Raw genomic sequence first — 27,908 nt, forward strand, 5'->3', positions numbered from 1 at the left:
ATAATTCCAAAATCTTTGTCATACTTGAGTCTGGTTTTGATGTTTGCTTTGTCTTGCCACACTTTTTTTTTTCTTGCCTTTCAGCATAACGTACAATTTTTAATTAAAAGCCAGATGTGATATATTAGGTAATAGGAATGGAGCTGAATAGGCCTTTGGTTCGGAGTTTTGTGTTAATCTGGCTAGGATGTGCTTGCTTGGGCAGTACACATACTAAAATCAGAATGATAAAGAGAAGATTAGCATGGCCCCTGCACAAGGATGACATGCAAATTTGTGAAGCATTCCATATTTAAAAAAACAAAACAAAATAAAAATCGGGGTGGTGTTTGATAATTGCTATAACTATAGATACTGGAGGCCTCAGATTCCTCTAGTGTTTTTATCTCTCCTGTTATCTTTAGAGAGAGGGCAAGGCAGAGAGAAAGAGAGGGAGAGAAATACCTGTGTGTGAGTATTGGTTGCCTCTCGCATGCCCCAGCTGGGGACCTGGCCTGCTACCCAGGCATGTGCCCTGACTGGGAATTGAACCTGCAGTTCTTCAGTTTCCAGGCAGGTACTCAGTCCACTGAGCCACACCAGCCAGGGCTCTTTGGTGATTTTTTAAAACATTGGTCTTTCCTCCCATCTCTCCACTCCCCTGCCTGTACCAGGCTTATGCTAACTCCGTTTCTTTGGAGTGTTTTGGATGCAAATGCTGCCCATTCCTTATTACCAGGGATGAAATTACTTGAGTCCACATACAGTTGTGCTGAGGTAAATGCAGAGTAAATTCTGCGTCTCAGGTTTTGTGAGCTTCCTGTAGTAGGTGGTAGGGGTGTGGACCTTATGCCCATAAGAAACTATATCCAGTATGCACTCGAGGCAGAAACTAATAGGTTGAAAATATTTTGACGAGGCTAGGACCTGATTTCCCTTCTATGTAATGCTTACTTTTCTTTTCTTTCTTTTTTTTTTTTAAATGTTATTTACTAGAAAGAGGGGAAGGGAAGGAGAAAGAGGGAGAGAAACATCAATGTGTGGTTGCCTCTCACATGCCCCCTAATGGGGACCTGACCCACAAACCAGACATGTACCCTTACTGGGAATGGAACCGGCAACCCTTTGGTTCACAGGCCTGCACTCAATCCACTGAGCTATACCAGCTAGGGCATGTAATGCTTATTTTTCTTTATATGTGGTTTGGAAAGGTTTTACAGTTGAAGATATCTACCTTGTAATGTCAGAGAGGTATCTTGCTAATTGGATCTGGAAAGATAGACAAAGCCCACAGAATAACATAGATTATGTTTAATGAACTGTGGGCTCTATGAAAGACACCAGCGATAGAAAACGAGGTGGTGTTATCTGCTGTTTCTCTTGCTTTCCTAGTTGGTTTCGTTCTGAGCCTCCTTTAGTATTTATCTGATTGATTTTGTTTTGGGGCCATGAAGTATAGATCAGGAGGTTGGGTTGTTTTCCCATTTAGTCGGCCATGTAGGACCTTCAAGCTTTATCCTCCTGGATTCTCTTGAGTTCAGACCAAAGGTTAAAAGCAGCTGATGCTCAGGGAGAACAAGCTGATTTAAAAACTACCCCCAGCCAAGTTAGGGAAGAAAGAGTCCCAGTAGATGTGAAGACTTTAAAGATTCTTTTATTTTTAAAGTCTATAAATAATGGATTTCCAGCTTTTAGTGCTTTAACCTCTGTTTCTCAAAGCCTCTAGGCTTAATTTATACTCATTAGTTTTTCCTTCATTACTCAAGATAAGATCTCCCCCTCCTTAAAATTATTGTTAAGTTATGTAAAAGATCAAACATTTGAAATGGTTCAGAGAATAAGATAACAAACAGTCACAACAACTACCATCTGGATTTAATGAATATTAATATTTTGCCATATTTGCTTCAGAACTTTTTTCTTTAAAAGATAGAGTATTGCAGATAAAGTTGAAGTTCCCTTGGTCTCTCTCCTCACTCCATTTCCCCATCTCCATCTTCTGCTACCTTGGACGCTAGAGGTAACTTCTGTTCTGAATGGTGTGGTTCCTTCCCATCCACGCTTCTATACTTTTATTCCATTTGTGTATGTTCTCAACAATATACACAATTGTTTTGTGTAAGTTCAAGTGTATTTCAATGGCCTCATACTATACTTAGGCTGCCACTTGTTTTTTTTTTTTAGCATATTAATTTGGGATTTGTGCATATAGATTGAATTCATATATTTCAAGTATTATATAGCATGTCATTTTATAAGTATATCACAATTTGTCCATTCCTTCATCAATGGGCATTTGGGTTGTTTATAAAATTTTGCTATTATATACATTGCTGTGATGAACATATCTGAATATGGTTTCTTCTGCATGTGTTGCAGGATTTTCCCCTGGAAAATACCTAGGTGTGGAATCCTAGGAGGTACGCTGTATACATCTCTAACTCTACTGGTGGTTGTCAGTACCATCTAATTGGCATATGAGGCTTCTCACCAACACTTACTGTTTTTTGTAAAAAATGGCTTCTCAGCCCTGGCTGGCGTAGCTCAGTGGGTTGAGTGTGGGCTGGCAACTAAAGTGTCCCAGGTTCGATTCCCAGCCAGGGTACATGCCTGGGTTGCAGGCCATAACCCCCAGCAACTGCACATTGATGTTTCTCTCTCTCTCTCTCCTCGCCACACTCCCTTCCCTCCCTAAAAATGGATGAATAAAATCTTTAAAAAAAATGGCTTTTCCATTTCCTATACTGTTCATGACCTCCCACTGTCTATTTTGTGCCTACCGACCATACTTCTTATTCCCTGTACTTTTTCCCCCTATTCTCCTCCCTGGTCCCTACTGATTACCCTCCATTCTTGTGACTCTGTACCTGTTCTAGTTGTTTGCTTAGTTTTAGTTTTTGGTGTTTTTTTAGGTTCAGTTGTTGATAGTTGTAAGTTTGTTGTTATTTTACTGTTCATATATTTTTTAAAGATTTTATTTATTTATTTTTAGAGAGGGAAGGGAGGGAGAAAGAAAGAGAGAGAGAAACATCAATGTGCAGTTGCTGGGGGCCATGGTCTGCAACCTAGGCATGTGCCCTGACTAGGAATCGAACCTGCGATGCTTTGGTTTGCAGCCTGCGCTCAGTCCACTGAGCTATGCTAGCCAGGGCTACTGTTCATATTTTTGATCATCTTCTTCTTCTTAGATAAGTCCCTTTCACATTTCTTATAATAAGGGCATGGTGATGATAACACCTTTAACTTGACCTTATTTGGGAAGCACTTTATCTGTCCTTCCATTCTAAATGATAGCTTTGCTGGATAGAGTCATCTTGGATGTAGGTCCTTGCTTTTCATGACTTTGAATACTTCTTTCCAGCTTGTTCTTGTCTATAAGGTTTCTTTTGAGAAGTCAGCTGATAGCCTTATGAGAACTCCTTTGTAGGTAACTGTCTCCTTTTCTCTTGCTTCTTTTAAGATTCTCTCCTTATCTTTAATCTTGGGTAATGTAATTATGAGGTGTCTTGGTGTGTTCCTCCTTGGGTCCAATTTCTTTAGGAATCTCTGAGCTTCCTGGACTTACATGTCTAGTTCCTTCCCAGGTTGGGGAAGTTTTCCTCCTATTATTTTTTCAAATAAGTTTTAAATTTATTGTTTTTCCTCTTCGTCTGGTACCCCATATGATTCAGATGTTAAAGTGTTTAAAGTTGTCCCAGAGGTTTCTAAGCCTCACCTCATTTTTTTTGATTCTTGTTTCTTCATTCTGTTCTGGTCGAATGTTTATTTATTCATTTTCTTCCAAATCATTGATTTGAGTCCTGGTTTCCTTCTTTTTGCCGTTGGTTCCATGTATATTTTTCTTTATTTCACTTTGTATAGCCTTCACTTCTTCTTCTAATTTGCAACTGTACTTGGCTATTTCTGTGAGCATTCTGATCACCAGTGTTTTGAACTCTGCATCTGATAGGTGGCTATCTCCTTGTCACTTAGTTCTTTTAGTGGAGTTTTGACTTGTTCTTTCATTTGGGCCATATTTCTTTGTCTTGGCGCACCTGTTAGGTTATAAGGGATGGAGCCTAGGTATTCTCCAGGGTGGGGCAACTCCCTTCACTACATTTTGGTGCTGTGTGTGGGGGAGGTGTCAAAGAGGGAACAATGCCTCTCGATGGGCTCTCTGCTGGCTTTCAGTCACTTCCCTTGCTTCCCACCAACAGATTGTGTCCTTTCAGGTGCTGATTCCTGGGTGGATGAGTTGTGTATGTTCCAGAGTCCCCTGGTCCCGTCTAGTGGATTCTCCTGTGAGACTGGGAGTTTCTCCCACTGCCACAACCCCACAGACTTTTACAGCCAGAGGTTTTGTGGCTTTCGTTTCCAATGCTGGAACTGTGGGTTGTGCGGTCTGTCTTGCTCCCCAGTTGTTTCTCCTGGCTTATCCACATACAAATGGGGTATCCTGGTCCACCAGCCTCCTCCTCACCCTCCCAGTTTGCCAGCCACTGCCTTGTCTTGCGTCCTCACCGCCCTGGCTTCCTGTCTCCACCCCCCTTACTAGTCTGGATGAATGTTTCTTCTTGAACTCCTTGGTTGTCAGACTTCCATACAGTTTGATTTTTCTGGCAGTTCTGGTTGCTTTTTGTTTTTAAATTGGTTGTTATCCTTCTTTTGGTTGTGTGAGGAAGTGAAGCGTATCTGTCTACACCTCCAACTTGGCTGGAAGCCTGGACTAGATATATCTTATAATAAGGCAAATTCTTTTTTTGGGGGTGGGGGGGAGGAGGGCAAACATCTTGAAGCAAAAAAATTGTTCGACTCTTATCTATGAAAAATGTCAAAATCAATTTCACTGAGCCATAGCTATATTTAATTCTCTTGTTCTTCGAGTAATATAGTCAGTTAATAACCATGTTTTAAAGCTGAACAACTTCAAAATAGAAAGTTAGGAGGAGAGATCAGATCTAAGTAGGATGAAAGAAGGTAATAATGATGTTAAATGGAATCGGAATTTTATATTGTTTTTATAGCAGCAGTTCTCAAGAGTGGTCTTCAGACTCTGGTGTCCCTCTGAGATTTTTAGGGTTTTGCAACAGCAAAACTACTTTCCTAATAATTTTATTTGCCTTTTTCACTGTTTTCATGTTTGTGCCATGGTGTAAAAGCAAAGGTGAGTCAAACTGTTGGTGCCATGGCATGAATCAGGGCAGAGCCACCAGGCTGTGCTGCTGTCATCGTATTCCTCGCCTCAGCACACTCAACAAAAAGAAGAGAAAAAAGCCAGTTTCATTAAAAAATGTGCTTGATGAAGCAGTATAAATCACTTTTATTAAGTCCTGACTATGAGCACATGTCTTTTTCATATTCTGTGTGATGACATGGGAAATATGCTTCGAGCACTTTCGCTGCATCCTGAGGCGTACAGATTGTGTTGAGGAAAGGCATTTGTGTGATGGATGGAATTGAGAGCTGAAGTAGTTGTTGTTGTTGTTGTTTTTTTTTGAAATACATTTTTACTTAAACTAACACACCAACTGAAGGTACTAGATTTGAGTATTCGGCAGTATTTCATTCAAAATGAATGAAGTGAGCCTGTCACTTCAAGGGAAACAACTGACAGTGTCTGCTGACAATGATAAAACTGAGTTTTCAAGTGAAAATTAGGATTTTGGAAAGACTTACATCTACCAGCAGGAGCCATCAGCTTCTCAGTACTTACAGGCTTGTCTGATGAGATCACTGGTAACATTCACAAATGTGGTTCTTCTGATATTGTATAATGAAATGAACATAATTTGTTACTTTATAATGACATTTGGAAATCTGCATATCTCAAAGAACTAATATTTTCCAAGTGACAGTTTATAATGTTACAAAATTATATGAGTAAAGAGATCCATTCAAAGCACAAAATGGACTTCTAGCCAAGATGGAGTGACAGGGATGGCGGCTATATTTTTTAAAAATTATATTTCATTGGTTATGCTATTACAGTTGTCCTGATTTTTTGCCTTTGCTCCCCTCTATCCAGGGCCCCCACTCCCTCAGGCAATCACCCCATCATTGTTCATCTCCATGGGTCATGCATGTAAATTCTTTGGCTACTTCATTTCTTATACTGTACTTTACGTCCCCAAGGCTATTCTGTTATACCTATTTGTACTTCTTTATCCCCTCACTAGTTTACCCGTTCCCCCACCCCCCTCCCATCTGGCAAACATCAAAATGCTCTCTGTATCCATGATTCTGTCTCTGTTCTGTTTGCTTTGTTTGTTTTTTGGTTCAATTGTTGATAGATATGTATTTTTGCCACTTTATTGTTCATAGTTTTGATCTTATTTTTCTTAAATGAATCCCTTTAACATTTCATATAATAATGGTTTGGTGATGATGAACTCCTTTAGTTTTCTCTTGTCTAGGAAGCTCTATATCTGCCCTTTGATTCTAAATGATAGCTCTGCTGGGTAGGGCAATCTTGGCTGTAGGTCCCTGCTTTTCATGACTTTGAATATGTCTTGCCAATCCTTTCCAGCCTGCAAAATTTCTCTTGAGATATCAGCTGATAGTCTTATGATAACCCCCCCCCCATCAGTAACTAACTGCTTTTCTCTTGCTGCTTTTAAGATTCTCTCTTTATCTTCAATCTTTGGCATTTTAGTTATGATGTGTCTTAGATTGGCCCTTTTGTATCCATCTTTTTTGGGATTCTCTGTGCTTCTTGGACTTGCTCATCTATTTCCTTCACCAAATTAGGGAAGTTTTCTTTCACTATCTTTTTTTCAAATAGATTTCCAATTTCTTGCTCTTTCTCTTCTTCTTCTGGCACCCCTACAATTCAAATATTGGACCCACTGAAGTTGTCCCAGAGACTGCTTATACAATCCTCCCTTTTTAAAATTCTTTATCTTGTTGTTCTGATTAGTTTTTTTCTTTCTTATGTTCCAAATCATTGAATGTTGGCCTCATCCCCTCTACTGTTGTTGTCCTGTAAATTGTTCTTTATTTCGATTAGTGTATCCTTTGTTTCTGACTGGGTCTTTTTTATGCTGTTGAGGTCCTCATTAAGTTCCTTGAGCATCCTCATAACCTGTGTTTTGAACTCTGCATCTGATAGATTGCTTATCTCCATTTTGTTTGGCTCTTTTTCTGAAGTTTCGATCTGTTCTTTCATTTGAGCCATGTTTCTTTGTCTCTTAGTTTTGTCAGCCTCCCTGTGTTTGTTTCAATGTAATAGGTAGAGCTACTTTGACTCTGTTTCTTGGTAGTGTGGTCTAATGTAGTAGGTTTCCCTGTAGTGTCCAATGGCACAGCCTTCCCTATCATGCAAGCTGGTTATTCGAGGTATGCCCTTCATGTGGGCCGAGTACACCCTCCTCTTATAGTTGAGCCTTGCTTGCTGTTGGCAGATCAATGGGAGGGATATACAGTCAGCTACAAGAATTGGCTGTGACCACTTACCGTCAACCTCCGCCCTCCGTGCAGGATCAGCTGTAACAGGGGCAGGGTGGTGGTGTTCTGACATGGTCTATACCTGTCCACTGGGTGTGCAGGCACTGAGGTTTCCCAGGTGGTGCAGATCAAGGTCAGCCCCCACCTGTGTTTTGCCTGGGGCCACCCTGCCTGAGTTATAAAGAATCTGAGAAGGCTGATACTTGTGCTGGTATTGGAGATTCCCAGGCAAAGACAAGCTGTGAATTTAGGCTGATTGCTGTTAGTGTTGGGTATGGGGCTCCTTAGCAAGAGATATGGAGGCTGAGGACTAAATGAGGCTGACTTTGGCTTGTTTGAGAGGATTTGGGAAGTTGTGAAGCATGAACCAAGAGCAGCCATTGTTATAGAGAAGCAGCTTGGGTGGGCCTGTAAATTGGGTGGGATTGAGTCTTTGGGGATCTCCTAGGTGGGGCAAACAGTTAGTCAGATTGATTGAGTCTCAGATATGGCACCAGCCTGCTGGCTCTGTTCTTTGGGGAAGGGTTCAGGAAAGGGTCAGTGGCCTTTACCCGCCTTTCTGTCTGAAAGAAAGCTGTCACCCAGTTCTCACCTTGATGCCAGACACTTCAGTTTCTCCCTGTATGCCACTGGTGCCTGATTAAGTCCATGTGTGGATTCTTTAAGAGGAATTGCTTGGGATTCTTGTGGTTTCTTCTAATGACTCAGACCCTGCTGATTTTTGCAGCCAGAAGTTATGGGACTTGTCTTCCTGGCACTGGTACACTGGGCTTGGGGGCCTGGTGTGGGGTTCACCTCCTTGCTCCCAGATTTTTATCCACCACAGGTGGGTGTGGGACCAGCCAATTCTGTGTCTCTGCCCTTCCTACCAGTTAGATGAATGTGGTTTCTTTAATTCCATAGTTGTCAGACTTCTATTCAACTCAATTTCTGATGGTTGTTCTATATTTTAGTTGTAATCTTGATGTGGTTGTGCAAGGGGGTGAGCTGTGTTAACCTGTGCCACCATCTTGACTGGAAGTCCCCCTGTTCCCAGACTTTGATATAACCGTGTTCTTCTTAGGCTACTCAAGACCCATCCAGTTCAATAGTCATTGTAAGACAGACACACACCACTCTACTGAAAGTAGCATAGCCACAGTTGCTTTGAGGTTTATATTTTCTTGCTTCTGTCTCTTTAAACTCAGATAGTAACATTGGGTCCAATTCCTCAATCTCTCACCAGATAGCCTCTAAATCTACTGCTGTGTTTGTCTTGCAGTGTCCTGGTGATGACATGGCATCTGCCAGCTCCAGCCGATCAGGAGTGGCCCTGCCTTTTGAGAAGTCTCAGCTTACTTTGAAAGGTAAGTGGCACTGTGTGAAGTGTTAGTCATTTTGAGGTCCAGCCCACATTATGGGGAAGATGTGGAGTTATACCACATGTTGGTCTAGAAAACCAAATTCTGTGAAATGGCTAAAGATTGTAACTGTTCATTCTCTTAGGGTTCTTGTGTTGTAGCTGGAATTATTGAAGAAGAGAAAAAGGAACTTTTGGCAAAAATGATGTAAAATGGTGATTCTTTCATGCCCCAGGCCTCTTTTCTGTCTACACTCATTCCCTCTGTGATCTCATCCAACCCATTGGCTTTAAGTGCCACCATTATGAAACCAATGCCAGATTTGTATCTCTAGTCTGACTTTTCCTCTGAACTCCAACAGCCCACTTGTTCATCTCCATTCGACTGTTTAGTAAACATCTAAAATGTGACATGTCTGGAACTGAGCTCTGAGTTTTTCTCACATGTCCTGTATTCAGTCAGTCAGCATATCTGGCTGTGTCTATCTTCAAAATGTGTCCAGCGTTCAGCCACTTCTTACCATCCCCCCCATCCCACAGGCTGCCATCATCTCAACCCTGGACTAAGGCAACAGCCTTCCTGCGTCTGCCTTTTGCCCTCTTTCATTCTGTTGGTCGCTCAGCAGCCATTGATTTTGTTAAAATATACGCTACCTATTGTTAGTTTTTTTCTCAAACATACCGAGGGCTTTCCATGTTACTCAGAGTAAAAGCTGAAGATCCCACGTGATATGATTCCCTAGTTTTTCATCTCACGCTTCCACATTTACTCAGCTCTAGCCACATGGCCTCTTTGCTATTCATTGACAATGCCAGTCACGTTCCTACCTCTGGGGCTTTGCACTTGCTGTTCCCTTTGAGTGAAATGCTTTTGGCTTGGATATCTACCTGTCTTGCTTCCTTACTTTCTTTGGATATTTACTCAAAAGTCACCCTCTTCAGCCAGGTCTTCCTGCTCTCCCCAGCTAAAGCCTCCCCAGCCCAACTTCCTCACTTCCACCCCCTTCCCTACTTTGTATATTTCTTCTCAGCCCTTGTCACTATCACAACACCTATTTTTATGTACTTCATTTATTGACTGTCTCCTTCAATAGAATAAAAGCACCATGATAACAGGAGTTTTTGTCTGTATTGTTTACTTTTGACATCTCGATGACTAGAACTATACTTGACACATAGTAGGCCCTCAATAAAAATTGCTCAAATGAAAGAATATTGCTTCAGAAGCTTTAGTTCTGCAGAAGAGTCATGGACTGAGAGACGCCCAGGGGCGGGGGGACAGCACTCAGTATCTGAGCTCAGGCTTCACAACATGGTCATCTCGAGTCATACTTGTGTCTCTTGTTATTATTTTTGAAATGTAAATGTTATTAATGTATTTAATATATTTGCATACTTTAACATTATTTCTTTCCTTAGCCTCCAGTGCCCCAGCTATGAGGAAACTGGTATTATCAGTTTCTTGTGTGTCCCTTCCAAGAAACATCAGAGGGGGATATATTTTTAGAATTTCAAGAGCCAGGCTGTCTTCCTTGGAAGGAACACTCTTTGAGCAGTGTATGAGAGCACCTGTTTTCCACCTCTTTCCCAACACAGTGCATTGTCAGACTTTGTCCTTTGTCAGTCTTATTGGTAAAACGCTGTTTTCCTCAGCATAGTTTTAGTTTGCATTTCTTTAATTATGGTACTGTTTAGCATCCTATCATACATTTAAGGGAAATATGTATTTTCGTTTTCTATAGATTGCCTGTTCATGTACTTTTACCTCTTTCTTTTGAGTTATTTTTTTAAAGTGTTGAAACATTTTAATGATTTTTCTTGATGTGTCATTGCTGTGCTGCTCCAGCATGTTGAGGAAGAAGAGGATTAGAATGAACTGATAGGGTTTGCAATTTGGGACTCCAGCCTTTACTGCCTTACCTAGTAATTAGCAAGCCTAGGTTAAAGCAGAAGCCCGTCGATGGAACTTGGTGATGTCCTGAGGTCCCTACTTTGGGTTCATACTATTGAGGAACATCCACTGACTTCTAACAGATTTCCCTGTTGCCTTTCTTCAGTGTGAAGTAGCATACTAATGTGGAAAGAGCTAACTTGATAATATAGGTGCTTCTCATTATATGCATTTAATCTACAGGGATTTGATGCTGCCATCCAGGAAAATGGTGGGGGAGAAAGAGAAAGAAAGACATAATAATTTGAATAGTGTGGGTAGTTCTTCTTCCTCCCATGCATTTCACTGACAGAGCCTACAGTGCAGTTTGGGAGATGTTACTATGCTGTTTCCTCTCTTTGCCTCTGTACCTTCGTGCCTCTTCATATTGTAATCCTAGAGATTTGAGATACACTTTTTAACTATATCAGGCCCTTGAACATTTTATCTGATATTTAACTTAAGTAACACAAAGCACAGCAAAGCAAAAAACTGACACCTATTGAAAGGTAATATGCCAGGTTCTATTCTGGTGCCTTTCTAAGAGCTTTTCAAAGGGTATAATTTTGGCTGTATGTGATTTTTGCTTTATTTGTTGATCTTAAAAGCTATATAGTATGTGAAGATGTGATTCCATGTAGAAGAGACTGGCATTTATACTTCATCAAACAGTAAATGAGCTTTCTAGATAAACTTGCTTGTGTCTTGATGACTTTACTTTGGCTTGTCTTTTAGAAAAAGAAACACTCGATATATCACTCTGCTGCTTAACCATAAAGTAGAGGGAAGATGTTTCTTTATGGTGGAGAGACCTGGAAGACCCCACCTTACCCGAGGGATTAGATTTAGCATCCCCAGCAGGGCAGGCTAGTGTGTGCATAAGTATACAATGTAACCTATGTGGTACGTTCAATGTGAACATTCTTGGCAAAAACGTTCAATGTGAATGTGATCATGAGAAAGTCAGAAATGTGCAGAATATGGCATATTTCTAGATGACAGCTGGTAGAAGTCTTTAAAAATCACTGTCATTGGAAAAAGCAGGGAGAACATTCTACATTTTCAAAAGTTAGGGAGGTAACAATCAAATGCATTGTGCTCATCTTGATTGGATACTAGATTGGGGGAAAACAGCTATAAAAATGTGTTTGGAACAATTTGAGGACATTTGGATATGGAATGGATATTGGAGTTGATAGAATAATTGATTTTTTTTGGTATATTGATGGTGTGCTTAGGAGGGATAATGTTTTTATTCTTAGGAGTTGCATTCTGAAAGTATTTGGGGCTGATCTCTCATGAGTCTGCAATTTACTTTCAAAAGATTTTACAGAAAAAAGTGTGTAGACACACACACACACACACACACATCTAGACATAAAATATGTGTTTTTATCTTGTGCATTCCAGCAGGGTAGCCATATAGCCCCATAGAACTATTTACATTAAAAATAAATTAACTAAATTAAGTTGATAATTCAAATCCTCAGTTGCACTAGCTGTATTTCCAGTGCTCAATTGCCACATGAGTCATGGCGGTGCACTGGACAGCACTGCTGTAGACCATTTTTGTTATCACAGAAGTGCTCCTGAATAGCATTGATTTAACATAGAGCAGGGAAAAAGCAAACATGGCAGAATGGTAACTATTGGTGAAGAGCAGGCAATTATTTATTCCTTCAACTTTTCTATAGATTGGGAACTTCAAAATAAGACTACTAACTGCAACCTGTGGTCCTAGATTGGACCAAAAAATTCTCTTTTCTCTTTTTCTATAATGAACTTTGATGGGACAGTTGGCAAAGTTTGAATAAGATCTGTACATAAGATAATAGTGTTAAGGAATACAAAATTTCCTAATGTTGACATTATACTACAGTTATATTAGAAAATATCTTTATTCTTAGAAATATACACCAAACTATTTAGGGGTAAAGGGACACAGCATCCTCAACTTGCTCCCAAAGTTTCAGGAAAAAAATGTGTATGTGTGTGAGAGAAAGTCAGGGGAGAGAAACAGAATAATAAAGCAAATATAGTAAAACAGTTGGTGTGTGGAAAGTTTATAGGAATTCTTTATATTATTCTTGAAACTTTTCTAAAAACCTTGCTGAAATGATGTAAAAATTTAAAAAAAGGGAAAACGTAGGAAAAAAGATAGGGGGAAAAACTAGAGGACAGGAAAGGAAGCATCATGGCCAAGTTCAAAGAACTGGGCCGGGAGCTGGGAGGCTCAACTTGGGGCTTAGCTCTGGCTCCAACTAGTTCTAGGATTTTGTCATTTTACCTCCCTGTATCTTAGTTGGCCAAATTATTAAATAAAGGGTTTGAACTTGTTGATTTCAAGGAAACTGTCTAGATCAAAATTATTAGGACTCATCATTAATCCACCCCTGACTTTTTTTTTTTAAGAGCTTGCATGCAGAGCTACTCTTGTACCACAAGGTGGCCTCAGTTAACCTTGATCTATCTGGACAGTATTTTTCTACTCTGGGCCACATTTCCTGTACCCGGCCTTTTTTTTTCTGGTACCCTCCTTTGTTGTTCCTGAATCCTAGCCACAACCTATTTTTTTTTGTCCTTTGAATTTTCTCTACTCTTCTTTTGGGCCTGGAGAGGAGAGCCATTGCTAAAAACAATCCAGAGGTGGGTTGGTTGTTTGCCACATTGTGGACCCTTATAGGACTGTCACCTCTCAAAAGGGTCTGGGAGGGAGAGGTTTGCCAACCCTTGACATGGAGGAGCTCAGGCTAGGATAGTCCTGCCATCGTGGGTTAGGCATGTCAGTAATATGTTCTGACTTGGGGCATTGGATTGAAGCCACTTAGATGTGTTTCATCGCAGCGACCTGGCTGACATGTGCTCTAAGAGGAGCTTGTCTAGTCTCCTGCAAGTGCTTGCTTAGCTTGTGCTGAGTCCCTGGCTCGCTGGTGCCAAGTGAACATCAGAAACACTGCCACATGAAGAGGAAATGCAGATGGTTAACAAACACATGGAAAAACATTCAGTCTCACTAGCAATTTAAGAAAAGCATTAGAACAAATAAGCAAAGTCTGGTAATGGCATACAGCATGGTGTAGTCAGACTGCCCAGTGGCACATCCTGGCCCAAAGCTCCCTGGCTGTGTGGCCTGGGGCAGGGACCTGGCTTCCTCAAGCCTGTTTCCTCCTGGATGAAATACATTCCCTGCCTCAGGGGTTCATTGTGAGGGTTCAGTTAGAGAATGTGTGCTTAGCATAGTATCTGTAAAAGAAGTGCTCATTAAATCACAGCTATTATCTTCATACCAATTTTTTTTTTACCTATATCATATTTACAAAGAATGAAAAAACAGTGGACTCAGTGTTATGCAGTGTTGGGTGAAATGGAGATATTCTTATAGCTTTCATGGACATTTACATAGGTTTACCCTTTTTGGAAAGGAAATTAAGCAGTTTTAAGAATTTTTAAAAATGTCCATATCCTTTAGAAGAATACTTGAAATGCAAGCAAATACTCTATATACATTTGTGGTAATTTTCCCAGAGCAAAAAATCGGAATCAATCTATTCATCAGTGAAAGAACAGTTAACTAAATTATGGCATATTCTTATAACAACCTTTTACAATGTATTTTGGGAGGAGAAGAGTTTTTAAAGAAAGAATTGGAGATATAAAAGATGAATGTCTGAAAGTCTGGATTTACCAGTGTCTTGTTTTTGGATAGGAGTGATTTTTATTTCTTATGCTTCATATTTTTTAATGTCCTCACATTTTAAAAAATAAGTTTTCTTAGAATCAGGAAAAAACAACATTTATTTTTTAAAAGAAACAGCTAAAAAGAGTGAGACCATCTGCCACAGGGGGGCAGCTAGGAGCCCTCCGCCTCATCCTTCACTTCTTTCTTTCCCATCCAGTGGTGTCAGCAAAGCCCAAGGTGCACAATCGCCAACATCGAATTAACTCGTTTGTGGAAGTGGCAGTGGATGGACTCCCCAGTGAGACCAAGAAGACTGGGAAGCGAATTGGGAGCTCCGAGCTTCTCTGGAATGAGATCATCATTTTGTAAGAGAGAACCCCTTCTCTTTGAATGCAGTAACATGGGGGAAAGAGAGAAGGCGCTCCAAGGGGGTTGTGGGAGACCCAGGTGTCCTGTGGAGCCTTAAACTCTTCTGCCCTTCGTACCTGACGTGCTGCCTCTCTCTAAGTGTTTCCACTTGATCGAGCTCATAGAGTGTTCATTATTAGCTAGATGGTTACAGGGTCAGCTTTGAGGGTGGGGGAAGGGGTCATGTGAGCATCTTCCTGTTTGGGGTTTTCTTTCCCCCTTCCAGTTGTCAGCAACATCTGTTTTCTTCTAAGCGGTAAGGGTGACTGATTTGCTTGGATGTGATGAATCAAGTATTTTTTTTCCAGGAATGTCACGGCCCAGAGTCATTTAGATTTGAAGGTCTGGAGCTGCCATACCTTAAGAAATGAACTGCTAGGCACCGCCTCTGTCAACCTCTCCAATGTCCTGAAGAACAATGGGGGCAAAAGTACGTATGAGGAAGGGGTGGCTGATGTGGTTCACTTATGTGGGTGGGGAGAAGAATTCAGAGGCATGGATTTCTCTCAGCAGGGCCAATAAACCCGGTGATGCCGTTTCCTCCAGGACGGGGGGCTGCAGTGGCTCTGCTCCCCTTGGATGCTGTCTGGAGTTTTAGAAAGGCTGAACACTTCTTTCTTCCTGCTGAATTCAGCCCCTTTTCCCCGGGGCTGTAGTGGTGGGGTACAGTAATGTGTCCTCTTGATCCTTCGTAAGGTCATTGCTTTTCCTCTGCCTCTGCCCCTCTTTTTCTAGTCCAGGAGAGATGGGACGTGTAGAATCAAACTGTCAAATGCCTCCAGCCAACACCATTAGTTCCCTAGTCTGGGTCCTGGAACAGAACAAAAGGAACTGTGTGCACGCGTGTGTGTGTGTGTGTGGGATGGTGTTACAAATATTGCCCTGTGCTTAGTAGGCACTCAATAAACATTTATTGGATGTTAGAATGGGATGGAAGCTCTATCATAATTATTCAGGGTGCCTCTGCTGCGTGGAATTCTAAACCCTAACATCTATTTATTGTTGTTTGTGGTCGGTGGCATAACCGTGGCTGTGGTATCTGAACCCTCTCTCATAAAAGCCTCTATTCATAGCAGTTCCATATGTGGCGAGGGAATGCCACAGAAAGAAAGGCGCCTTTTTCTCTTGAAGGCTGCTGTCTAGAAAATATTTTCTGAAAGTGGATGTAGCTAAAGAGAGGTGTGGGGGTGGGGTGTGTTGAGTCCCAGGGAGAACGCTGCATTGATTTGCGTCCTTTCCGAGGCCTGGTCCTTTCTGCCGGGCACACAGAGATGTGGTGAGCCCACCCTGGCTGTGGGAATGGCTCAAAACTAGGCTTATGTCTCTGTTTCAGTTCTGCAGGGAACTCACTGATGCTCAGTCTTCCGAGCTGGTCTTTATTATCCCAAACTTTAGGCTGCCTTTTATGATTGGATTCTTAAAGCGGATTACATCCATTATGTCATTTGGAAACATATTTGTGCGCGTTCTCGCATTCGGGTCAGCGGCCCGCTGATTCAGGTCGGCTCACAGGATGAGCGTCCTTTTCTTTCCTTCTGTACTTGTCCAGTCAGCATACTTTTTCTTTTGATTATAAAAGTTACTGTAGAACACCTGGGAATTACAGAAAAGCACTCAGACACACGAAGAAAATAAAATTCTTCTGCAAGCCCAGCACCTAGTGATGATTATTAGCATTTTGATATATGCCCTCCTGAACTTTTTTCCTGTGTGCAATTGTATATTGATATTTAAGGCATCAGTGAAACAAAATTGAGATCATAGACAAACGGTATTTTGCAACATGCCTTTTTCTATTGAAAATGTATCAAGTATCTTTATTTTTAATTATTATAAAGTATACATAATGTCAAATGTATCATCTTAACCATTTTTAAGCGCACAGTTTAGTAGCATGAGGTACATTCACATTACATGCAGCCTTCACTGCCATCCATCTCCAGAGTTTTTTGTTTCCCAAACTCAAACTCTGTACCCATTAAATACCAACTCCCCTTCCCTTCCCTTTTCTCAGCCCCCCATTATTCTGCTTTCTGCCTCTGACTCGGACTCCTCTAGGTACCTTGTGCAAGTGGAGTCATGCAGTGTTTGCCTTTTTGTGACATGCTCATTTCACTTAGCATAATGTCCTCTAGGCTCATTCATGTTGTAGCAGGTATTGGGATCTCCTTTTTAAAGGCTGAATAATGTTCCATGGTATGAACATACACATTTTGTTTATTCATCCATCCAAAGACGCTTGGGTTGCTTCTACCCTTTGCCTGTTGTACATAGTGCTGTTTTGAACATGGGTGTACAAATATCTCTGTAACTTCCTGCTGTCAATTCTTTTGGATATATACCTAGAAACAGAATTAGTATTTGCTTACTAATACTAATTACTCATGTGCTATTTCTATTTTCAATTTTTTGAAGAACCACCATACTGTTTTCATAGCTGCTGCACCGTAAAATATATCAATATAGCTTTAATTTTTCTTCTGAAATTCAGTTTTTGATGACTGCCTGGTACCAGTCTATCAGATGGCTGTGTGAAAAAAATGAATATTTGGGTAGATTTCAGTATTTAACAATCACAAAAAATATTGATAGCCTCGAAAGTGTTAAAGTCTTTGTGCCCACTGTTTTAAATTTACTTGAGATAAATTATTGAAACGGACTTGCTGGGTTTAAACATTTTTCAAGGTTTGTGATGCAGTACATACTGTCAGATTACCCTCCAGAAAAGTTCTACCAATTTACTTTCCCAACAGCAATGGCCGAGATCGCTGGTTTCTGTTGCACCTTGGCATTTGTTGGATTTATCTGTAGGGAAAAAATTATTATGTTTTACCTATTTGATAATTAACATTATTCCAGAGTTGGTTCATTTCTGTCTTCCTGGCTGTAGTATTTTAAAGTAAATTAGAGATGTACTGGCATTTTATCCTAGATTCTTCAGCATACATCCCTTAAAAATAGGATGTTTTCTTACATAACTACCATATCAGCATCACACCTTTCAAATTGACATGATTGCCTTATTATTACCTACTACCCAGTTTATATTCAATTTTATGAATTATCTCAGAGTGTTGTTTTAAAGTTGGTTTGCTTGAATCTGGGTTTGGACTGGGTCCTCTCATTCCATTTGGTGGTTACTTCTGTGAAGTATCCCCACCTCCACCGCACTGATTCAGTTTAAAGTGTGTTTATTGCCTTATCCTTTGCTCATCCTTGTATTGAAGTGTGCAGTTTTCGCTTTTAGTGTTAAAAGAGCTCTTTATATGTTAAGGCTGTTATTTTTTGTCTTATAATTTGTAAATGTTTTTCCAGCTTTTAATTTGCATTTTAATTTTGAAGATTTTCTTTTTTCAAATAGATATTTTAACCCTTTGTATTTTCAGCCTCTTCTTTTAGGCTTTGAAAGGCTTTACCCATTCTGAGATCAGGTAGACATCTCTATTTTTTTTCTAACTCATTGTGATTTTAGTTTTTCCAAATGAATTTATTGTTATGTACAGTGTAAGTGGGGAATCTACTTACGTTTTCCCAAATAGTTAACCAATTACTTTAACACTGCTTATTGAATAATCTACCTGTTTCTTCCTAGTGATTTGATTTGCTACCTTTAGCATATATTAAAAACATATGTATACTTGGGCCTGTGTAGGGACTTTCCATTTTATTTGTTGTTTTAACATCACTCTGTCTTAGCTGTTGTGGCAATGTATTTTAATATCTGACAGTTCACGTTTCTCTTCTCTTCGAAATCTTCCTCCCTCTTTTCTTTGCACATATGACATCATCACATGATGCAAATTATTTTGTCAGGTTCTCCCCTCTTCCTGCTTTCCTTCCCTCAAATCCCTTGAGATTTTACTAGAATCCTACCATTTGTAAAGCTCCTTTCTGGAGAATTTCCATTCTGACTCTTCCTATCCAGGAATATGGGATGCATTCAATTCATTTTGAAGTTATCTTTAGATAGACTCTTTTAATTTTAAAAATAACTTTGCTGTTACTTTTAATAGTATCTTTTCCTATGGTGTTGTCCAACCTAGCGTTTCTAGTATATGACTATTAGTTTCTGCATTTTCTTTTATATTCTATCAGTTGCTGAATTCTTCATATACGTTTAGTTTCTTTTGGCTTTTCTTTGTAGGCATTTATGTGGTTTCTAAGACTGATAATTTTGCTCACTTTTACTTCTTTTTCTTGTGAGTTGCTTCGTGTACACTTTCCTGTTTTAGTGGTGCTGGAGCAGGTGTCCTGCCCTATCTAATAACCATGCTCCTAGTGACTCTGCTTGCGTAAGATTGGGTGTTAGTAACCTGTTTTCCTGGTTTATTAATTTTTTTTTTAAGTCAGGAAAGGGGTTGAATTTTTAGCAAATACCTTTTAACCAACCATTGGAATAATTATATGATTTTTCTTCCTTCAATTTATTACATTAGTTTCCTAATAGTAACAATCTTAGAATTTTTATAATATACCTAATTGCTCATGCTAGATTATTTCTTGAAAGTTATGTTAGAATTGCTTGTTAATATTTTATTTGGGGGTTTTCCATCTATACTCACAAGTTACATTTGTCTGTAGTTTTGTACTATTTTTGTCAGGTTTGGAATTGAGGTTAAGCTAATTTTATACACTAAGTTGCAGTGCTTTCCAACTTTGGGAACAGACTGTATAACATGGGAATTATCTGCTCCATGAGCACAGGAAAGAGCTCACCCATGAAACCCACTGGGTCTGGCAGATTTCTTTGAAAGAATTCTTTGATGGCTTTTCCAGTATTTTACCCCATAATGATTGGTTTGTTCAACTTTTCTGATTCATCTTGCATCGATGTAGTTAATTTAAATATTCTAGAAAATTGTTGCATGAGAGTCTCAAATTTATTAGTATAAAGATATTAAACAGCATTCTCATTTAAGAATGTTTCTCCTTTTTCCACTTATAATTTTTGGTATTTGTGTTTTTCTCCCAGTTTTTTTCTTGACTAGCATAAACATTTTGTTTTGGTTTTTAATTAATATTTTACAGGACAATGTCTTGGATTTATTTATCAACTGTACCATATTTTCTAAGGATAATTTCCACTTTTGACTTTATTAATGTTTTTCAACTATTTGCCCTTAGGTTTGTTACATATATTTATTTAATCAGTCAATAAGTCATTTATAGCTTTTTTTTTTTTTTTTTTTGTGCTTGGTATAGATTTTATTTTATTTTATTTTTATTTTTTTAAATTATATTTTATTATACCATTACACTTGTCCCAGTTTTTCTCTCTTTGCTCCCTTCCACCATGCATCCCCCACTCCCTCAGGCAATCTCCACACCATTGTTCATGTCCCTAGTTCATGCTTAGAAGTTCTTTTTTTTTTTTAAAATATATTTTATTGATTATGCTATTACAGTTGTCCCATTTCCCCCCTTCTCTCCCCTCCACCCTGTACCCCCCTCCCACCCACATTTCCCCCTTTAGTTCATGTCCATGTGTCATACTTATGAGTTCTTTAGTTTCTACATTTCCCATACTATTCTTGCCCTCCCCCTATCTATTTTCAACCTACATTCTATGCTACTTATTCTCTATACCTTTTCCCCCTCTCTCCTCCTCCCACCCCCCTGCTGCTAACCCTCCATGTGCCCTCCATTTCTGTGGTTCTGTTCCTGTTCTAATTGTTTACTTAGTTGCTTTGGTTTTGCTTTAGGTGTGGTTGTTAATATTTGTGAGTTTGCTGTCCTTTTACTATACATGTCTTTTCTTTATCTTCTTTTCTTAGATAAGTCCCTTTAGCATTTCATAAAATAAGGGCTTGGTGATGATGAACTCCTTTAACTTGACCTTATCTGAGAAGCACTTTATCTGCCCTTCCATTCTAAATGAGAGCTTTGCTGGATAGAGCAATCTGGGATGTAGGTCCTTGTCTTTCATGACTTGGAATATTTCTTTCCAGCCCCTTCTTGCCTGTAAGGTCTCTTTGGAGAAATCAGCTGACAGTCTGATGGGAACTCCTTTGTAGGTTACTGTCCCCTTACCTCTTGCTGCTTCTAGGATTCTCTCCTTCGTTTTTACCTTGGCTAATGTAATTATGATGTGCCTTGGTGTGTTTCTTCTTGGGTCCAACTTCTTTGGGGCTCTCTGAGCTTCTTGGATTTCTTGGAAGACTGTTCCCTTTGCCAGATTGGGGAAGTTCTCCTTTATTGTTTGTTCAAATATGTGCTCAATCTGTTGCTTTTCCCCTTCTGATTCTGGTACCCCTATAATTCGGATATTGGAACGTTTAAAGGTGTCTTGGATGCTCTTAATCTTTTCCTCAATTTTTTGAATTCTTATTTCATCATGCTTTCCTGCTTGGTTGATTCTATCTTCCTTCTGGTCCACTGTATTGTTTTGAGACTCATATTCCTTCCTTTCACTATTGGCTCTCCTCCGCGTGTCTTCCTGCATCTGTTTTATGGTAATCTGCATTCTTTCATCTAAATTTCGTCCAAAATCCACCAGTTCCGTGAGCTTTCTGATCACCAGTGTTTTGAACTGCACATCTGATAGATTGGCTAATTCTTGGTCACTCAAAAGGATGAGTCCCGGGGGACTGATCTGCTCTGTTGAAAACATATTTATTTTTTCTTTTTCCCCTGCCTCTCCTGTTTTTTTTCCGGTCTGGTTGCTCTTGTTACGGTGCGGGGCGCAGCCTTAGGTGTTCACTGGGGCTAGACGCCCCAGTCGCTAGATTATGACGTTATATGTGGGGGCGGGGCGGGAGCGGGAGCGGGGTGGGAGAAAACAATGGCAGTAGTTCTGTTCCCCTGGACTCATTTATAGCTTTTGAGTTGAAAGCCTAGTGCATTTATTTTTGTTCCCTCTTGTTTAATAATGCAAACTTTTTTTTTTTAGAGTATAAAGTGAAAATGAGTTTATTAGTGAAGCCATGAGACAGAGAGGGGCTTCTCCACAGACAGAGCAGCCTGCCTCCTCCCCCCCCCCCCATAGCAGATTTTGCTCTCTTTATTGAGATTCATTTAATAGGGGATGGTAGCATATTCAATAGGGGGAGAAATACTCAGATTCTTCCAGGAAAAAGAGTCGGGACTTCTCTCAGAGGAGCCCCGTCAGCCATGTTGTGTCCTTATATGGGCTTCGCATTTCTGATCATGGCATGAGGGGTGTGCCGTTTAGCATGCTAGTATATTACAAGGAGCATATAATAATGGTAATAATGTATTACAAAGAGCATATAATATGTTAGGTGAAATTAGTCACAGTGTTGGATCGAGCTGGTCTCTGCTGGTTTTGAGCCCTAAATCCAGTGGAGTATGGTCTTCCTCTAAAACATTGTTGCTTTGAATTTGACTTTGATTTATTTCCCCCCGAGCATTCAATTTTTTTCTTTTAAAGTCCACAAATCTTCAGTGATACACAGCTCAATGAATATTTATATTTGTTTACACTTGTGTAATCACCACTCAGATCAAGACAGAGAAAGTTTCTAGAGCCCCGGAAGAATCCCTACGTGCCTTATAATTAATATCCCTTTCTCCCACCCTGAGCTAACTACTCTTCTGACTTCTGTCACAATTGATTAGTTGTGCCTATTCTTGAATTTCACATTAATGAAATCATATAGTATGTTTTCTTGTGCCTTGTTCATCATCATATCTGTGAGATCCATCCATGTTTTTACATGTAACAGTAGTCTTTTTTTCATAGGGGTGTAGTATCCTAGTATATAAATATACAAAGATTTATTTGTCTATTCAGTTGGTGGACATTTGGGTGGTTTCCAGTTTGGGGCCATTATGAGCAAAGCTGCTATGAACATTCATATACATGTATTTTAGAGGACACATACATAATTTCTGTTGAGTATATTTATACCCAGGGGCTTTGGTTCCTGTGGTGGATGTGTGTTTAGCTTTAGTAGATGCTAGCAAGCATTTTCTGGTGGTGAACCACTTTCCCATCTCATACCTTTTGCTGTGTTCTTCTCACTGTTCGTAATTACAGTTGCGATTTTCCCTTTAAGCCCAGAGTATTTACAAGGATGTTTTCTAAGTTCCCGAGGACTTCTGTTGTTTGTGAAAGCAGCTACAGCTCCTGCCACTCTTTCCAACACCAGCCTTAGTGCTTTGAGTGTGTGGTTGCATTGAGTAGTGAGGTACTTCAGATGCGAATTTAATGGAAAATGTGGGTTATAATAGGGCAATGGGCTGCTTTTCTTAGAAAAGCAAACCTTAAAGGATGATAATGGCATAGCTGATATGTATATAATATCCCAGCCATGTTTTTAAAAGTCTTCTCTTAGCTCAAGACTGTTTCTGGTGATTGTAAATCTGTCATACAGAGAAGTGGTTATGAACATGTAGACTTTGGAGTCAAACTACCTGGGTTTGAGTCCTGATTCCACTAGCTTTGCAATGTGACAGTAACTTAACCTTCTGTCTCCTCTTCTGTAAAATGTTGTTTTGAGATTAAGTGAGCTAACTTGGCACTCATAAGTATATATAAGCAGTAGCAGTAGTAGTGGTTACTGTCTCCTTCGACACTTTTCTTCCCAAGATTGGGAGGTTCAGATTCAGAGATGGACAACAAAGATCCTATTTCCTAATGTAGGACCTGCTTGCCTGAATGGGAGGCAGCCAGTAAGTTTGCCAGGACAGAATTCTACGACTGAACACAGGCCAAAGCTTTGGGAGTTGTGGAGTGGGGAGTCTGACATTAATGTGGGACGTTTCAGCACCATTGTCTTGGTGCCTGCACCCCTTGAGGAGCTGCTGGGCTGGATGTTTCCAGACTAAGCATCAGTAAAATTACGTAGGGTAATGGGTTGCAATGTGTTAGGTGACTTCTCTGACTGTGGCCTGGTCTTCCTGAAACCACCTTTCCTGGGAAAGGGCCTGATCAGTAGCAGTTGTCCTACCTGGAGTTTTTCTGTCCCACGAGACACAATTCCTTCTTTCATTTGCTCCCTTGTTTTCTCCTGGGTGGACTTGGAAGTTGACTGGGAAATGCAGCTGGTGTTTTTTGCCTTCCCCTGGCAGAGGGTTGTTATGGTGGAGGGTTTGACTCAAGTCCTGCAGTTGCATAATGGACAGCCTTGGCTGACTTTCTGTGGGGACACCAGTCTGGCTGTGGCTGCAAAAAGGACTTGACCAAAAGTGCTGGTTTGGCTCTTAAAGACAGCTCTAGTCATCTCTGCACAAGACACACTTTGAGGTTGAATATTGATTTTCAAAAACTATTTTTTAGGGGAATTTTCACACAATCCCCATCATCCAGCTTCTGTAGTTATCAGCATTTTTTTGACTGTACCTGCCCACTGGATGATCTTTCAAAATTGATAGCAGGTAGGGCCCAAGACTCAGTTTTCTTTTGGAGCTCTCCTCTTCTGCAGCTGGCCTCATTAACACTACGGACCTTGGCATGGCCAGGTTGTCCTACTTTCAAGGAGGGAAATGTACCTTGAGATAGATTTAAAAAATTTTATTTATTTTATTTTTAGACAGAGGGGAAGAGGGGGAGAAAGAGAGGGAAACATCAGTGTGTGGTTGCCTCCTGCGTGCCCCCTTCTGGGGACCTGGTGTGCAACCTAGGCATGGCGCTAACTGGGAATTGAACTGGTTACCCTCTGGTTTGCAGGCTGGTGCTCCATCCACTGAGCCATACCAGCCAGGGCTGAAGTAGATTTCTTGAAAACTTCTTTATTTCAAAATAACTTTTTAAAAGGTTACAAGAATAGGACAAAGAACTCCCATATCCCTCAACCACCTATTAATATTTTGATTCATTTGCTTTAACATTGTCTCTAAACATACATGTATAATAATTTTCTGAATCATTTCAGAGAAAATTATAAACCTTGTACTGCTTTATCCCTAAATACTTGTGTCTATTTCCTAAGAAGAAGAGTATTTTCTTACATAACCACTGTACAATTAACCAAATGAAGAAATTTAACATTTTTATAATATTATTATCTAATTCATATTTTCTTGTTGTTGCAGTCATGCACATAGAGTGAATTTCCCCCCCAGTCCAGGATCTCAGTTAAAATTATGCATTGCATTTAGTCGTCATGTCTCCTTAAATCCGGGGTCAGTTCCTCAGCCATGTTTGTCTTTCATGACACTGTCATTGTTGAAGAGCACAGGCCAGCCTTCTGGAGAATAGCCCCTCATCCTGGCTTTGTCTGATGTTTCCTCATGCTTAGATTCAGGGCATGCAGTGTTTTGCAGGAGCATGCAGAAGTGATGTATCCTTCTCAGCGCCCTCATGTCAGGCGCACGGCTTTACTCGTTTCATTATTTATGATGTTGATTTTGATCATTTGGTTAAGGTAGTGTCTGCCAGGTTTTTATGCTGTAAAACTGCTGTTTCTCTTTGTAACTAAAAAGTCATTTATGGGGAAATACTTTGAGACTGTAAATAATCCGTTCCTCATCACAACTTCACCTACTGGTTTTTGCATTCAGAAATGTTCATTAATGATTTTTGTCTGGATCGGCTATTACTGTGATAGTTGCAATCCCTCCCACCCCCAATTTTATCGTTCCTTCCACATTCATTAGTTGGCGTGCTATAGCAAGGAAGTGCTTTTTCTTTTCCTTTAGGTATGCATGTATTACTAGTCTTAACTCACAGATTCTTATTTTGTTCAGTGGATTTTCATTTATTACGGCCATTATTTTGATGCTCGAACTATCCTTTGTTTGGCTAGTGGGTGCCTTGCTCCTATATCCTTTTGACATGTCCCCATCTTATTTTCCAAACATAATCCAATATAGATAGAATTTACTATATGATAAAGGTGGCATTTCAGATCAGAAGAGATAAACAATGGCATTAGGACCATCAGCTAACCCAGACCAGCAGCATGGTCCCCAGACCTGGAAGCATGTCAGAAATGTAAGTTCTGAGCCCTTATTCCAGAAACTCTGGGTCTGGGTCTGGGTTTTAACAAACCCTCCAGGGAATTCTGGTGCATGCTTTAGTCTGAGAAACGCTGAGCTACCACTTGGGAAAAATAAAGTTAGATACCCTCCTTATACTGACACTTATAATGGTTCTCTTTATTTAGTTTTTTAAACATTTAACCCTTTAATCAGTCAAGTTTATTTTGGTATATGATGTGGGATAACGATCTAGTTGTTTTTTTACCATAATACAATAGATTTACAGTCTCACTATTTTCATTCAGGGGTGTGTCATTAAGATTCTATTATTTTTAGAGAGAGGGGAAAGGAGGGAAAAAGAGGGGGCAAGAAACATCAGTGTGTGGTTGCCTCTTGGCAAACCCCCCTCTGGGGGACTGGCCTGGCCTGCAACACAGGCATGTGCCCTGACTGGGAATCAAACCGGCAACCCTATGGTTCCACAGGCCCATGCTTAATCCACTGAGCCACACCAGCCAGGGCTCTTCTCACTGTTCTTCTTCTTTAAAACTTGGCTCTTGAGCCTTCGTTTTCCCTGATAGACGTTATATATACACATATGCACACATATCTACACAGACATGTAAATATCTATTTCTGTGTTTCTATATTAAACACCATGAGTTCATACTGAAACCTCTGATTCTAATTCCACTCCACAGCGTTCTTCCTAACCTTCCTTCATTCCATATGAGAACCCTGCCTCTTAACATCATCCATATGATAACTCATTCCCTCAGTTCTACGATGCCCAGAAGGCGGTTTGAGAATTGCAGTGCTCATAGCACTGTGATCAATGAAGTAGACTTCGAAAAGCTCCTTGTTTATGCTGCTGTCCATTTTCTATATGTCTCTTTTCTTTACACCATGTGTATCTCCCAGATTAAAAAAAAATAAGAAGAAAGCAAACATCTCCTTATTTCTTTAAAAATCTTACAAGCAGAGGGTTGTTCCCACACTTTATGTTCCAAGAACAGAACAGATAGGCCAGTCAGGAGGGTACACTGCCTCCCTCGCTCTTCTATGAGGATGGCGAGTGGTGGTGGGTGGGCTGTGCACCTCAAGGAGGCATGGCTGACAGACAGTGCGTGCATTTATTTCAGAGTAAACACAGCACTGTTTTTCCAGTTTTTTAAACTGAAAGATAAACAAAACTACCGATCCTTGGAACTTGAGTCAGAGGGAGAAGAGGGAAAGTGAAAAAAAATTGCTCTACAGTTAAAAAACAATTTTAAACTTAAATTTGAAAAATCGTTCACTGTTTCTTCAGCTGAGGAGGAGGTGGGCAAGGGAGAAATGTGAAAGGATGGGACATAGCTACCAACTTGAAGGGGCCGGGTGATAGAAACGGCCAGACCAGTCCCGCATAGCCAATTAGTTGTTTGTATGAACCCGATAAACCACAAGACCCGGTTATTTCGGTCTTGAGGAATGCTCACAGGAAATTCCTGAGGAGCTTTCTCTTCCTCCCCGAATTGCAAATATTAATATTTTTCTCATTATAAAAGTAATATATGCTCCTAAAACTGAAAATATTATTGCTATTTTTCCGATATTCATGATTGTTGAAAACAAAGGCAAAATATTCTTAGTGCTTCGTATGTATGAGGCATTGTTTTGTTGAATCCTTGATCTATATTAAAATATATTCAGTACTTCATACGCATGCGGTGGATTGTATCACCATCCATCCCGTTTGCTGAGGACATGCTGGCAGACGTTATATAATTTGCCTAAAACCACACAGTAGGTGGTGGCAGAATCGGGATTTAAATGAGGCCTTTCTGTCTCAGAGATTTTGCCTGTAATCTCTGCATATACTGTCTTCTAAGGAAAGAGAAGGTTAAAATCACTTGCAATTTGATTTTTCAGAGCTAACCCTGTTAATATTTTGTTGTATATCCACTAAGCTTTTTGTTTTGTATGTAAGTCATATATGCATGTATGTGTGTATAAACTATTTTTTTCCAGAGTGGAAACTCACTATACATATTGCTTTGTAACTTGCTTTTTTTTTTAAACCCAGTTTTTTCCTCTTCAATAAAAGCAGATTATTTTTAATGGCTGCAATAACCTTTTTTGTATGAAAGCACCATAATTTAACCAATCTTTTATTGGCCATTTCTGATTCTTCATTACTATAAGCAAGGCTTTTTTTTAAAAATTGAATTTATTGGGGTAACAGTGGTTAATAATATTATATAAGTTTCAGGTGTACAGTTTTACAA

The 27,908-nt window shown here is 39.9% G+C and overlaps 1 protein-coding gene and 1 non-coding gene across 6 annotated transcripts in view; both read left to right on the forward strand.

The window, feature by feature from the left end:
* The window catches only part of WWP2 (WW domain containing E3 ubiquitin protein ligase 2), a 176,344-nt gene that overhangs the window by 50,820 nt on the left and 97,616 nt on the right, over positions 1-27,908 (forward strand). For 4 of the 5 annotated variants that reach the window (XM_036012113.1, XM_028534760.2, XM_036012114.1 and 1 more), the window contains exons 2-4: positions 8,663-8,747; positions 14,567-14,714; positions 15,066-15,187. In XM_036012113.1, the coding sequence (XP_035868006.1) occupies positions 8,678-8,747; positions 14,567-14,714; positions 15,066-15,187 (340 nt within the window). In that variant the 5' untranslated portion in view covers positions 8,663-8,677. Of the gene's footprint in view, positions 1-8,661; positions 8,748-14,566; positions 14,715-15,065; positions 15,188-27,908 lie in introns of all 5 variants that reach the window. The other variant, XM_036012112.1, reaches the window with a different exon arrangement.
* On the forward strand, positions 190-296 carry LOC114488465. Its single transcript, XR_003683782.1, has one exon. It is a non-coding gene; the product is annotated as a U6 spliceosomal RNA (small nuclear RNA).

The sequence above is a fragment of the Phyllostomus discolor genome, chromosome 12 (genome assembly GCF_004126475.2).
Source record: "Phyllostomus discolor isolate MPI-MPIP mPhyDis1 chromosome 12, mPhyDis1.pri.v3, whole genome shotgun sequence".
Lineage (NCBI taxonomy): Eukaryota > Metazoa > Chordata > Mammalia > Chiroptera > Phyllostomidae > Phyllostomus > Phyllostomus discolor.